This window comes from Cornus florida, unplaced genomic scaffold (genome assembly GCF_030987335.1).
Source record: "Cornus florida cultivar Cherokee Brave unplaced genomic scaffold, ASM3098733v1 CherokeeBrave_3.0.0_Hap2_Chr09, whole genome shotgun sequence".
NCBI lineage: Eukaryota > Viridiplantae > Streptophyta > Magnoliopsida > Cornales > Cornaceae > Cornus > Cornus florida.
The window spans coordinates 90,703,126-90,717,950 of NW_026775579.1; the positions used below are offsets into that span (position 1 = coordinate 90,703,126).

At 38.5% G+C, this 14,825-nt stretch overlaps 2 protein-coding genes across 4 annotated transcripts; one reads left to right on the top strand and one right to left on the bottom strand.

Annotated features, from left to right (window-relative positions):
• The first annotated feature begins 44 nt into the window (after positions 1 to 44).
• LOC132275104 (leucine-rich repeat extensin-like protein 6) lies at positions 45 to 1,661 on the top strand. The gene has a single exon (XM_059776499.1). The coding sequence runs from the start codon at positions 166 to 168 to the stop codon at positions 1,468 to 1,470; it is 1,305 nt and encodes a 434-aa protein (XP_059632482.1). The 5' UTR covers positions 45 to 165; the 3' UTR covers positions 1,471 to 1,661.
• Positions 1,662 to 2,963: 1,302 nt separating this feature from the next.
• LOC132275105 (protein NETWORKED 1B-like) lies at positions 2,964 to 13,796 on the bottom strand. Of its 3 annotated transcripts, none has more exons than XM_059776502.1 (6): positions 13,563 to 13,796; positions 13,282 to 13,325; positions 13,048 to 13,082; positions 12,598 to 12,872; positions 4,988 to 9,264; positions 2,964 to 4,368 (listed from the first exon to the last, which is right to left on the bottom strand). In XM_059776502.1, exons 4-6 carry the CDS (start codon positions 12,698 to 12,700, stop codon positions 3,145 to 3,147), a joined length of 5,604 nt encoding a protein of 1,867 aa, XP_059632485.1. In that variant the 5' UTR covers positions 12,701 to 12,872; positions 13,048 to 13,082; positions 13,282 to 13,325; positions 13,563 to 13,796; the 3' UTR covers positions 2,964 to 3,144. The 3 variants fall into 3 exon arrangements, with proteins under 3 accessions (XP_059632485.1, XP_059632483.1, XP_059632484.1); XM_059776500.1 differs by having other exon boundaries at positions 12,997 to 13,082; XM_059776501.1 differs by lacking the exon at positions 13,563 to 13,796 and adding an exon at positions 13,497 to 13,521 and having other exon boundaries at positions 12,997 to 13,082.
• Between the last annotated feature and the right edge of the window lie 1,029 nt (positions 13,797 to 14,825).

A 14,825-nucleotide genomic window follows, 5' to 3' on the forward strand; every position in this document is an offset into this window, starting at 1 on the left:
TTATCCCAATTATATATTATGTTAGAAATCAATTAAGTGTCACTATGCAACTTCTTCAAGAGTTGAGAACCACCCATTTAAATATCAAACCATCTTTTCCTTAAACAACAACAACAAAGAGAGGACATCACATGAAGCTCACCATCAATGGCCTAAAACATCAAAATGAAAACCAACCCATGTCTCAATCTTGCCCTCTGTGGCTTCTACTCTCTCATCCTCTTCTTCTCCAAACCTTCTCACCAAACCTTAGACACTACTCTTCCACCACTCCCAAACCCTAGACTCTTAAATGCATACATAGCTCTTCAAGCATGGAAACATGTGATCACATCAGACCCCAACAACTTTGTTTCAACCTGGTGTGGATCAGATGTGTGCAACTACAAGGGTGTGTTTTGTGCACCAGCCCCGGATGACCCTCATGTCACTACGGTCGCCGGAATCGACCTAAACCATGCTGGCATCACCGGATTCTTGCCGGAAGAGCTCGGCCTCCTCACTGACCTTGCTCTCTTCCACATAAACTCCAACCGGTTTTTCGGTAAGGTACCGGAAAGCTTTGCCAAGCTTCACCTTCTTTATGAGCTCGATATTAGCAACAACCTCTTCTCCGGTCCCTTCCCTTACGTTGTTCTCTGTCTACCTTCGCTGAAATATCTCGACATCCGATTCAATGAATTCAAAGGCGATGTCCCTTCGGCCCTTTTCGACATGAAACTCGACGCCTTGTTCATCAACAGCAACAAGTTCCGGTCGTCGTTGCCGGAGAATTTCGGGAACTCCCCTGTTTCTGTTGTGGTATTGGCTAACAACGACCTTGGCGGTTGCTTACCCGCGAGTATAGGTAAAATGGCGGGAACACTGAATGAGATCATTCTAATGGGTACCGGGTTGTCGGGGTGTTTGCCGCCGGAGATAGGGTTGTTGAAGGAGGTGACGGTGTTTGACGTGAGCTTTAACGGGCTTGTCGGGACGTTGCCGGAGTCCATGGGGGGAATGAAGAGATTGGAGCAGTTGAATGTGGCGCATAACAAACTTTCCGGCCTGATTCCGGCGAGTATATGCTCGTTGCCGAAGTTGGAGAACTTCACGTACTCGTATAATTACATCTGCAGTGAACCCACAACGTGTCTCAAGTTGCCGGCGAAAGATGATCGGCTGAACTGTATACCAGATAGGCCGTTGCAGAGGTCAGAGGGTGAATGCGCGGCCTTTTATTCACATCCGGTGAATTGTGGTGCCTTTGGTTGTTCAGTACCACCAATGAGTACACCTCCGCCTCCGCCGCCACCACCACCACCGCCGCCTCCGCCACCACCGCCACCGCCAGTGGTTTATCATCATTATCCATCACCACCGCCACCGCCAGTGGTTTATCATCATTATCCATCACCACCGCCGCCTCCTCCACCTCCGCCGCCGCCACCACCACCGCCGCCGCCAGTGGTTGATCATCATTATCCATGATTAGTTAACTTTTTTACTCTTGATATAATTGGGGAAAGGACTGGAATAAGTATCATTAAAAAAATTTGGAAAAAATAAATTTTTTTTTTTTTGGATTTCTTTTCTCTCAATTTCTAAAGAAAGATTGACTACCAATTTGTATTGCACGTGTACATGCTCTCCTGGTAATTTATGTGATGTTGTGAGGTGCTCATTTCTAGTATATGATAATTGTTTCAAAGGTTTCAAAATTCTTTGAAGTTCAAAATTTTTGGAAAATGTGATTCCTTTCAATCTGTTTAGATAAAATAATAATAATAATTTAATACAAAAATGTACCATCAGTTTATTGGTAATGGAAACTGAAATGATCAAATAATTGATAGAAGAATGGTCCTGTCCCATGCTTTAGTAGCCAGTTGTAGCTGTAACCTTTGTTTTTAACGCTTTCAACACATTTGTTCCATGTAATGATACTATAACTCAGTTTAAGTGCATTGTAAATATGACCTTGAAAAGAGACTTTAATACACTTAAATTTATTTTTAATTTAGAACAATTGTGTAAAAAATGAATTTAAGTGTGTTACTACTAAAAAATAAATTGGCTGCGTCACGAATCCAGACGCGTTTTTCAAAACTTAAAAGTAGAACCAAAAAACAGGTGTTAAGTCAGATTCGTGAAACTTTATGCATACCTACAGATCCGTACGGCTGCTGTTAGACCCGTGACAAAGTCCCCAGACATTCCAACTTTACCATGTCGTGTTTGTTTGTCATGAAAGAAAAACGAATGTAAAGAGAAAAGAAACCTTCAAAGAAATGAAGAACTTGGCAATTCTCTGTATGGAAGCTGGCGTTAAAATGATCCATTAAAGGGTTGATTGATCATCTGGGGAGTTAAACCATTTCCTTAGCTAGCTACTAAAAATCCATACTAGCTAAAGCAACCTTGGGGTTCGAGTTGGCGACGCATGAGTACTGATAAAAAATAAAATAAAAATAAATATATATAGTGGAGTCTTATGAGTTGGAAATTTTTTGAAGACAACTGTTCAACTTGTATGGCACTTTTTAAGTTGTTTTTCATAGGAGAAATATGAAGATATAGATGAGATTCGGTGGCTTACATATATTCTATGCAAACACAAATATAAAAATGATTTGCCAATGCAAGAAATATACATCAACCTGTTAGTTCAACAACCAGGGCATATCAAAAACATCTCTCTGGGGGTAATAAAGGTCTCCCAGAATATAAAATAATCTCATGTGATGGACATTTTGCATTCCATTCCGGTACACTGAAAGCTCCTCATGTGGTTCAGATTGAGTTCGAATTTTTACTCTCTTTCTAAGCATTGAGAAACCGATCTCATGTCAAACACAGGACCTTAAGTCTAGCTACTGAAAAATTGAGCAAACACTGCAGTATGTGATCATAGAGAGGTTGGACACAAACAAGAAGTCTATGCAGCATCAAGTTTTTCTAATAATATTGATGTAGTGCACAAGTGATAAATAAGCTCGTGATCATGCGAGCAGCTTATTTAAATTAGATCAGATATAATTCATACAGTTCCTCTAAACTAAAGATGATCAGTTTCTTCTAACTAATCCAAGAAATTGATCCTTTCAGCACAATACAAGGAACATTTCAAGGAACCATAACTCCTAGCTAATGAATATAACAGCATTACAAGTAATTACCGCCGTCTCCATTAGTTGAAGCTCTGAAACACCCACAAAGACGATTCTTCTTCTGCCTTCCACTATTTCTCCTGCCACTGTGAATAAAGTCTCTCAAGATGACGGTTGTTCTACTCCTGGAAAATCTGTATCTCCCTTTGCTCTTCTTTTCATCCTCCAGTTTCAACAGAACATACTGGATTTTCTGAAGTTCCAACTGCAACCGTCCAATCTTTTCAGACCCTTTCCGTGCTTGTTCTGAAACTCTCTTTCTCGGGGTACTCCCAGCCTCCTCTGACTCTGCTGAGGCGTTCACGTCTGAACATGAGGAACTATCTTCAATATTTTTCGTCCACTGACAATTCATATTCACCAGCTGCAAAGCAGAACCCTCAACTTCTTGCAACTGTTCCTTCACTGTTTTGAGATCAAGATCCTTGGCCTTTTTGCTCTTCTTGTTTGTATCAAGTTTCCTTCTCAAATCTTGTGCTGTTGTCAGAAGACTCGTCAATTTCTGAGCATCGGAAGCAAGTCTCTCCAAGATCTTTCTCTTGTTCCCTTCTTGATTTAGATTTAGCTCAGGAACACTCATGGGTACCTGTAACCTGTCATTGTCAATACCCAACTCCTTCTCCACTTGTAACTCTGAAGAGGGATCCTCAGTCTTCTGCTCCACATCTTCAAACTGATGGTACACATTATCACCCTCTGTAGGTTGACATGCCTGCTTTTGTGACGCACTGACTGTGTGATCAAGGCAGCAGTCCTCAGCAGTTTCCCATAACTCGAGCATCTGATCATCTGGCCCACCATTTCCTGTCCTGATTATTCTATGTAGTGAACCTTCCGAAACATGATCAAGTGGAATATCTTTCATCAGAATACCCTTCTTCACTTCAGAAATTTTGGGTGTTGATTTCTGCAACTTTAGATTTTCAGTGAGCTTGTCCCCAAGTTCCCTCTCTTTCTTTTGGCTGTCTATTTCTTGATCCAAGCTGCATTTAGCTTTCAACTCTTCGATCTCTTTCATTGCAGTTTCTAGTTTAATGTTGCAGTTCAAGCTTTTCTGTCGCGCAAGCATTTCCATTTCTTGTGCCACCACCTTTTCAACTGCTTTAATCCTAGTCTGTAACTCCTGCAAATCTGAAATTCCATTTGGGATGACAGAGTTTTGATCTTCGATTTTCGCTTGACAGCTCTTTCCATGGAGATGACCTGCCAAATCCGCAACCTGGAAACACATGCATGGAATAAATGGATTATCATTGAAAGACTTTCAGCAACATGTAAAATATCCAGCTTACCCTTTTAACCAAAAAAAAAAAAAAAACATGTAATATATCCAACTAGCACAGGTATAGGATTTAAAACGATGAACTCAAAACCAAGTGGAAATGCAGTGACTTGGTTTCAATTTTCTGTAGCATGATACACCAAAATGATAACATGAAATTGAAACGAGAGCATTTAACCTCTAAAAGAAATTCTCTTAGCAATTTTAAAATAATTAACTACTCCATAATAAAAATGATATTAACATATAGGATCATTCATAATATTACCAAATAACTACTAGAAATTGTATAAACTTAAAGGCACATTCATAATGCTACCAAAACCAAAACAGAGCATCTCCCTTCACTCAGATTCTGAATGCCTTCTAAAGCAATTTGGTTTTTAAGTAGTACCAAAATCAAGTTCCTAAAGTAAGATATATTTAGTACCAAGATCAAGTAGTCTCTTCAGGCTATGAAGAGACTACTCAGCCAACTCTAGAGTTTAGATTTTGAATATTTCAATGGTGAAAATAATTAATCATGTTTTAAGGGGAAAAAAAAAAAAGCCATTACCTCCGTTTCTTGATTGCCAGCTGCAATAAGATTCACCCGAGACAGAGTGTTTTGCTCAAAAGATGTTATGTCATCTCTAAGAGAAACTATAAGAGGAGCATATGCAAATAACTGGGCCTTCAGTCCTCCAATTTCACTCTCCATGAAGCTAACTCTTTCTTTCATATGCTCAATCTCCACAGTTTTTGAAGCACTTTCTTCTTCAAGACTCTGACACACTCCAGTAAGCTCATGAACCTTATTTTTAAACAGAACTTCACGGACTGCGGAGATCTGAAGATCAAAACAGAATGTTGCAGCCTCAGCTTCCCAGAGTTCAAACTCATTGCATCTCTCTTGCAGCTCTGAATTCAAATTCTCTTCTCTGATTCTGTGTTCTTCAATTTCTTTCAGCAATATATGCACTTCAGACTCCATATTTCCATTCACTTCACGTAGGCATTCAATTTCCTCATTTTGAATTGTATTATCTTCAACTAGTTCGAGAATGTGCATTTCTAGAGTTCCTCTCATATGTTTTGATTCTTCACTCTCTCTCTTCAGTCCCTCAACATTTCTGCACATTTCTGACTGCAACTCCTCTGTAGTTTTAAGCTTCTGCTCTGCTTCTAAAAGTGCTGATTCCTTCTGCCTCAGGAGATCCTTGCCACTTGATTGTTCTTCCATTAATTGATCATTAATATCTCTCACCCCATGAAGCTCCTTATTCAACTTCTCAACTGAATCTTTCAGAAGTAAATTTTCTGTTTCTTTCATTTCCAGCTTCATTCTCAAGTTGCCAACTTCTTTTTCAAATTCACTGCTAACCCGATTAAGATTGTGCAGATCTTCAATAAGCACGTTTAGTTCCATAGCTTTCTCAGTCCCAAAGCTGTTGAAAATCACAGAAAGGTTACCAAGAGCTAACATTTCCACAAGAATAAGATCATTTTCCTCTTCATCCATGCACTTCTCGTGCTTCAGGTCTGAGATCTTTTTTGACAAAGAGTTTTTTTCTTCAAGCTCCTTAGAATATTTCTGCTGTAGTTCCAGATAAGCCCCATGCAAATTTTCCTGCTTCACACGCAGACTCTCCATTTCTGCCTTAAGTATATTCACCTGTTGGTCCCCCTCTCTCACCTCTGATCCCAACTGCCTGTTTATCTCTAGAAGTCCGTACTTCTCATTTTGAACCACCACAAGCTGCTCAGTCCTGATTTTAAACTCCTGATCGAGGATTTTCTTGTCTGCCTCAATTTCCAAGCACTCTAATCTCATCTGCTCAAGAAGAGTCACCAGAACTGAGTTCTCAACCCACAACCGTTGCATATCATCCTCATATTCTGAAAGAGAACATTTCATATCCTCAATATTCCCTAAAATATGATACAAAAATATTCGTTCATTTTCAATCTTATCTTTACACCCATTATCTCCACCAATCTCAAGAGCTCTGAACACTTGATATATCCCCATCCTCAGCTTTTCAATTTCATCCAATAAGAGTTCTGCTTCCAACTGCTGCTCAAGATTTTCATTCTCCAACTCAGAAATCAGTTTCTCCGTCAATTTGGATGCCTCAACATGTTTCTGACACTCTAACAGTAGATTGTCATTCTTTTCTTCCATATCTTGTATAAATTTTTTCAAGATGAAGATTTCAAACTGAGAATTCACTGTTTTATCTAATTCTTCTTCAAATTCTTTCTTCCTCCACCTACTTTCTTCTTGCAGAAGATGGACATTTTCTTCCAGTCGAGACAATCGGGCCTCACTCAGCACCGTAAAACTTTCCCGCTCTTGTTTCTCCGCACCTAGAGAAACCTTTAGTTCCTCTACTTGAGAGAATGTGGCTTCTTTCTCCTTCTCCAAGCCTAAATATTTTACTTCTAATTCTGTAAATCTTCTTTCCACCTTTTCTAGTCTCTGTTCAACATTTTCCAACAGAACAACCAAGGTGCCTCTTTCAGCATGAAGATTAGATTTCTCATTATCAAGCAACTGACAGAGTTCTTCTAAGTTCTTCGATTTTTCCCTCAAACCTTCGAGTTCAACATTTGCACCTGAGAGGGAATTCTCCAAGATTGTGTTTTTCTCCAAGAGCTTCTGCAGATTCTGAGTGATGCTTTGTAACTGGGACAGAAGCACAGCTTTCTCAGCAACAAGAGCAGATTTTTCTCCGTGGAGGAACTGGCAAGATTCTTGCAATGTCTCAACCTTTTCTCGTGACGCTTCTAACTTACCATTCACTTCCAACAGGGAGCTCCCCAGAGCGGCATTCTTCTCCACAAGTTTCTCCATGTCTGTCAACTTCTTGAAAAGAGCTTCTTTCTCATCTCTATCTTGCTCACATATCTGCCTCAGTTTCAAATTCTCATTTTGCAAGTCTGTTACCGATGACCCAATGCATTCTGGGTTCAAACCTACAGACTCCAGTTGCTCCATTAAAGCTTGATGTCTCTTGTTCAAGACCTCAATTTCCTGTTTCAGATGGAAGACTTCTTGTTGGAGGGTATTACTTTGTCCCATTTGTAATGCAACCTCCTCTTCAAGTCTCTCCTTCATGTCCCTCAAGCTAACGATCTCAGTTTGCAGATTCTTCATTGAACTGGCGGAAGATGAATTCAGTCCATTCAAGCTCTGATTTTCATCCTTGACCCTCCGGATTTCTTCCTCCAAACCATGTTTGCATATCTCCAAGTCCTTCAACATTTGAAGACCATTTTTAAGCTCCAGTGCCAGAGCTCTCTGCTCCTCTTGAGATTGAACATGCAAATTCATTAAAGTTTGGAGAGTGGCTTCAACTTGGACAAAACACAAGTGCTCATCTTGTACACGAATCTGAAGTTTCTCCAATTCCTCATGCTTTTCCAAAAGTGTTTGATCTTTCATTGCAATCTTCTTTGCCAGATTATCCGCCTCTAGCCGCAGAGATCGATTTGATGTCTCCAACAGAACATGCTTTTCTTCCGCACTCTGTAGTTTTGCAGCCCCAATCAGCATCTCACCGTTAAGGCGTTTCACGTCCTCTTGGGCAGAGGAGATTTCACTCTCCAGCTTAGATATTTTTTCCAAGCAACGTTCATATTGGAGAGCTGCAGCTTCTTTCTCTTTGGTTAGTTCAGCAAGAGCTTTTTCCAGTTTCTTAGCTTCAGTTTCAGCTCTTTCAGCTCTCTCATTAAGCATTTGGGTTGTCTCCATGGCAAGTGAAAGTTTGTTCTCGAGAACAGATATCTTCTCCAGACACTGTCTGTACTGAAGAAGACCAGCTTCCTTTTCAGTTTGTAGTCTACAAAGTTCTTTATTTAGATATTGACCTTCAATTTCTGCTTTTATAGCTCGCTCATTTAGGCCTTTTGCATCCTCTTGGGCTTGAGAAATCATGGATTCCAGACTAGATATCGTTTCCAGATATTCCTTGTGTTGAAGAAAACCAGCATCTCTTTCAGCCTCCAATTTAACAAGCATCTCCTTCAATGTTTGAACTTCAGTTTCAGCTTTCCTTGCTTGTTCATTGAGCCCCCTAGAATCTCTCTGTGCACGGTTGAGTTCTTCCTTTAGATCAGATAACTTCTCCAAATTCTGCTGGTGCTGAAGCAGCACAGCTTCCTTTTCAGCTTGTATTCCAGAAAGGGCTTTCTTTAAGTTTTCAATTTCACTTTCAGCTTTACCTGCACGCTCAGTCTCAGAGAAGACCTTGCTCTTGAGGTTTTGATTCTCATTAGATAACTGGGAGACTTCATCTATCAGCCTTTGTTCTTTCTCTTCCGTTTCATGGCTCAGGCCTTTTCTCGTCTCTCCTTCACAAAAGTTTGGATTCTGTGGCCCTAGTTCTTTGGCCCCAAACAACTCGTTTAGCTGTTTCAAACCCTTTTTGCTAATTCCAGAGTCGGATTCTTCTGAATAAGGTAGACTTCTTTGGGAAGAATTTAAGTTGGATGCAGAAAGCCCCAATGCATCCTTATGCAAGTCATCCAGGTTGAGCAATGCACGAACTGGATGTGGCATTTCAGGTGTGTGCGGCTCTGCCTCGTGTATTGAAGATCCTGAAGGCGAATCTTCAGATAGTTCAAAAGGTACTTGGTTGGGAAATGCTTCTGCCATGGTTCGATGGGCCTGGCGGAGCTCCCCTGTAGCGTGATCATACCTTTCAGCTAATGCTCGATAAGCTCGGTAGAACTCCTCCACCAGTTTCATGAGCTCGGGACGTTTCTTATAGTACATTTCTGCCCTTCTTGCAAAGGAATCTGCATCTTCTTCAATAAGCTTGATCATTGCTTTCACTTTGGCATCCATATCTGTTCAAACAAATAATACAAATAGGATCAGTCAATACTGTGGCTCAAAAACACATTCAAACAGAACTTTTATAAAATTTATTAATATCAGAACAGTGAAAGGAGATTGGCGGGTCGAGTGGGGAACTCATTGAAATAATTAATTCTCAAATTTTTCTACACGAACAGTTCACCATTGCTAGTGCGTATTAAAACTAAACACAGCTGGAGCAAATGTTCACAGATCTGCCCTTTATTTTTTTCCCCAAAGTGTAGCTTTTATTAACAAAACTAAACCAAAACAAGAGAGGAAACTCCCTCAGATTACATATTACTAAATCAGTCACATTTCCAAAAGCCAGCAATCAAGAAAAGCAAAAACCACCAGCACACACACATAGAGTGCCTATACAGAAATACTAACCAACAAGGACCCCAGTCCAGCCCCCAAAACTAACAAACAACAAGAAACCACCACAGACCTCTCCTCAAGTAAGAAACCACCACAGACCTCTCCTCAAGTAACCCATTTAACCAAGTTTTACAAACACAAGGAAAGAAGGCCTGAAGCAAAAAGCAGAAGCTTCCCCAGCAGATAGGCAACTGGACTTTCCAAATTAACATCTCCATACCTCACCAATCAAACCAACTGGCGACTTCACATAGATACAACTCAGTCATTTAAGCATTCAAAATTTCAGAAAGTTTAAGAACCCTCGGTCCCCTCATATCCACCACTTCCCCAATAATCAGTCTAACAGTGTGATCAGATCTGCCTCTCCTATCGTGCACAAAGGCGATCTAGTTCCTATATGATCAGGACTTCAGGACAAATGAACAGAAGCATTACTGCTAGCATAAGACCTTTAGAGATTCGATAAAGTAACAACATTAAGAAGGCCAAGGAATTATACTCATACTGTACTAATGGGAAACAGTATGAAAGGAAAATAGCAAAACAGTCAAGGAGTCAAGGACAGTTGATGCAACAAATGGTTTTTTCCCCTCTCACTTACAATGCAGCAATTTAAAGACTTCTAATTCTAATACAGCTTGTTTAACAAAGTTTTCCTAATAACAAACTCAAGTAATCATGTGTAGGTGATGTAAACCGATGTGTAGTTGGACCAAATGAAGAACACATTATAGCTTGAGGAGATATGCTAGAGTAGGGATTGCACTTTTCCCGTCCCACTAGTACGCGGCTTTGAGCCCAGAAAACCCCTACTAGGATGGGTATAACCGTATAGGTGTGTGCTAATAGGAGTAGGGGCGGCCTTGTGCATAGTGGGACAACACAGCCCAACCCCAAAGTGGGACACCATGAAGTGGATTTGAAAAGTAGTTTCATCAAAGGGTTGGTCAGGTTTTGGATAGGGTTGCCCGATCCTGAACCTGCCTCGTTGCAATCCCAATAGGCGATCTGCAAGGATGACAAATTTACCAACCTCGTTGGCCATTTGGGTCTGCGCCCCACCTTGTTAGGACAAATTTTGGGAAGACAGTCGAAACCTGTCCTGATCAGCTAGAAATATATATATAATCAAAATTATTCTAGTTTTAGATTTTCTTATTTTTATGTTTCCAATTACAAAGTTAAGAAATTTATGCATATAATTGGTAAAAATTAATTTATTCTTATATATATTTTAAAGAAATATTATGAATTTGTTTAAAATTGAAATTCTTGCTTTATTAAAATTGTGCATATGGGGACGACCTAACCTATCATGACCTCGAAGTGGGATGGGATGGGTTTGGCATTGGGGCCGCCGCATTTCTGTCCCTATGTTGGAATCATCTCCATTAGGTGTGTATTACCTCTAAGTTAAAGAATCATTACAAACATCATGGACACCTGAGAGATTAGGAGATTCCATGACATTTTGATGCAAAATTAAAAGGAAGATAAAAAGAAGAACGGGCCAGATTTGGAAAATGTGTGATGTCCTGTGTCCTTGTGGAGATATGGCCCTTGATAAAGTTTAGCGGTAGAAAGAATCCATTTAGTTTACCCCAAGTAATGGGCATTTAAGGCATTGTTCAACTGAGTCAAGCTCTCAACATCTTTAGCCAGCTCACTCTCGTTATTCTGGCTAAGATCACATATCTTTAATACTAAAATTCTATTTAGCACTTTTTAAAAAATAAATAAGCCATGTTGTCATGACATGTTTTCCTACATAATTCCAACAAAAAGTAGATGAAAGGATAAATGACCAAAGAGACTTTTTGAAATATTGTTATTTTAAACACACTTATTTTTTTTATTGTCTTGTTATTTAAAATTTTCTTTTTATTTATGTCATTATCCTTATTTGGTACATCTTCGATTACACAAGCAACCAGTAAGCATAAAGTATGCGGATTGTGGTTTGCGACTCGTGCACTTTGAAAACAAGAATTGTCATGCAGAAATAATTTTTAAGATCAGACATGAGGTTGGTTTTTTAAATAATTATAAATCCAATGCTTTGAACTGCAGGGCTTCAAGGGTACAAGAAGCAGGAAACTGTTCTTACACCAAAATCGGAGTTCATTTCTATAAATGTATAAAGCCAAACTGCATAGCATATATCCGCCAACTTCAGATTCTCTTCAGCTGGTAATAGCAATTCATTTATCAAGTTTATCCCCCCAAACACTCAGGTTTTAGCTTTATTCAGCCTCGCAAGGTCGAGGTGAAAAAATTCAGGTGGCTGAAATCTCAACCTCTATATGTCAAGATGAACATCTATGGGAGTTGTCGGGTAACACAGGTCATTTTTGGGGTTGGAGGTATCCCTATTTAACGTTTAGTGTCGCTATGGCCTCTCTCTCTTCCTCAACTTAGATTGGGCATTGTATTTTATGAATTCTAGATTCCAATTTGGAAAAGTTAATCAACCCTTCCATCCACTGAGGCAAGCCTAGTGCAAGAGACTCCCGCAACTACAAGTCTTGGAGAGTCGGATGCATGCAGTCTCACCTCCACATGTAGAAAAGTTGTTTCCCCTATCATCCACTGAGCTAAGTTGCAAAATGAGATGTAACTTTTGAAATGAAAAGGAACATCAGATTTTAAGTTAATGAAGACATGAACGTGGGATAATTATAACAACTGTATTATTATGTATTGTTGATGATTTTATTAAAATAAATTTCATTTTATGATTTCAACTACCTTAATTTCATATTTCTTTTGATCTTTAACTAGTATGCGAAAAAAGAAAAAGAACAGGAAAAATAAGGAAAAAAAATTCATAAATATATCTGAGAAAAAAAAAAAAAAAAAAAAAAAAAAAAAAAAAAAAAAAAAAACTAATAATTCCTAAAACAATATAATAAACAAATTCTAAGGGAAAAAAACAATACCTGTAAGATTTTCTTGAAGCCATTTTGAATTCTTCGGGCTAATGTGGCTGTCCCACCACCAAGAATACATGCGCCTGGAGTCTGAATGTAACAATGTTGCCATGACTCCGGCGAAGAACAAAAACGCAACTGCTTTTGACCTTGCAAAAGACGGGTCCTTATGCCAGTAAGCAAAACCCAGGTAATGGATCCAGGCCAGTATCAAAATTCAATATTTTCCACCACCCAACAAAATTATAAGGGCTTTTCCAGCTCTTTATCTTCACTCCTTGCACCTATCCCCCAAGATCATCAAGAGAACACCAAAGTAAGCAAAAGTTAGACATATCACAGTTAATATCAGCTTCTGGAACTATGATCAGGAGACTAAGAAAAATCAAAATATGATGTTTACGCTACCAGCTCAATTGAATCCAAAGTAAAATAATTGCTGCAAATCCAACTCCTTACTTCAATGGCCTTCAAAGTCCCAAATCACAGAAAAACTGATCCAAAAAACAAAAAGGGAAAGAAAATGTAAATCAGATCTTAAAATCACAAAAATCAGCAACATGATAATTACCGAAAAAAAAAAAATCAGCAACCTGATGAGGAAATGTCAAATTTTTGTGGGTGTTATCAATTTACAAAGAACAACATCTGGTAAAAGCTAGTAACCGTTACACAAATACTTGGCATGCATACCTTGATCTCCCAGAACCCAAAAGAAAGTACAGCATCGAAACTACCTGATCAACAAGACCCATATCAAAGATGAATACAAATTATCAAATGCTGTAACGAGAAGGGGCCATTAGAAAATAAAAGGCCAAATAAATCAAAATTCACTGAGACAGTAAACCAAATACACAAATCAAACAAGCCTATCAAACAAAGGAATACAAAAGCATGAATCTTACGAAAATGGGTCTCTAAAAAAACCGGAAAAAATGGTTCTTCATGAACTATTACGACCAATAACGTACCAAAAGAACGAAATCTGAAATGGTCTCTGATCAGCAGTTGTGATAGCAAAACTTTCAGCTACATCACCGTTCCTTTTCACCCATTTTCTCTCTCTAACTCAGACTCACATTTTCTACCTCTCTCTCTCTCTCTCTCTCTCTCTAGCGAGCTCTCTGCATTTTATTCTGTTACCGTGTCAGAGTGACAAACTGTAAAAGGACACAGAGTGGGCGAAAAAGAAGAGAACTCCGGATTTTATCTACTAATATTTTTAGAAAATTTCAGATTCTACAATGTATATAATACACACACATAATGTATATAGAGAAGGTGTACAAAATTAAACGAAGATTAATGCAATTTACTATGTAATTTACTCCTAAACTGTAATTACGATTTATTTAATGCGTGCTATGAAAACGGATACATTTTTTTCAAAAAATGTAGATGCTAAATGACTAACTTACCCTTGCTTAAGATCTTAAAAATGCTTTTTCTTAGGCTTCAATAGTTGATTGGTTAGTGCAGTATTACCCAATCAGGAAAATCTAAAAATTATTTTATTTTATTTTCCCAATAACCTTGTGCTTGGTGACACATCATAGATAGGTTAGTATCTTAAAATGATGCACTTGTTCTTTTATATATCAGGCTTGATTCATTTTGCATGTCAATGATTCCAAGTACAAATTATGAGCATCATACTAGTTTAATGTTTCTCAAAATCGTGCCCCAATAATGTCAAAGACTTTGTGTAGATACAATGTAGTATTTCCATCCCTTTATCATTTAAGGCTTGCTAGTTAGTGATGTGATTAGGTTATATTCATTTCAATATTGATCATCCAACAAGAATAACAAAATAATACGTTCCAATTCACATCCATGTTAACCCCTGCCATAGAATTTGTGTGAAATGGGATGGGAGATGGTCATCCCATCCCGTTTCGTTCATGTTACAAAAATTACTTAATAAGTTAGATCAAATTTTTTATCAAATGCAATAATTGAATTTTTTGATTATCTTATATTGGTAATAGAATTTTTATTTATTTATTTATATATATATATTTTTAAAGTAATTGACTAAGGTGGGATGAGCATAACAAGGTGAGAGAATTTAAACAGAGATGAGAGGTGGGCTAAATAATTTTGGCCGAGAAGAAAAATGTTACATGGATGGAGATAGAAAGGGCCCCACCCATTATTTTTTATTATTATTATTATTTTTTTTTCACAGGCCCCACCCATTATTGAGTCATCCCATTTCTCTCTCTAAATTG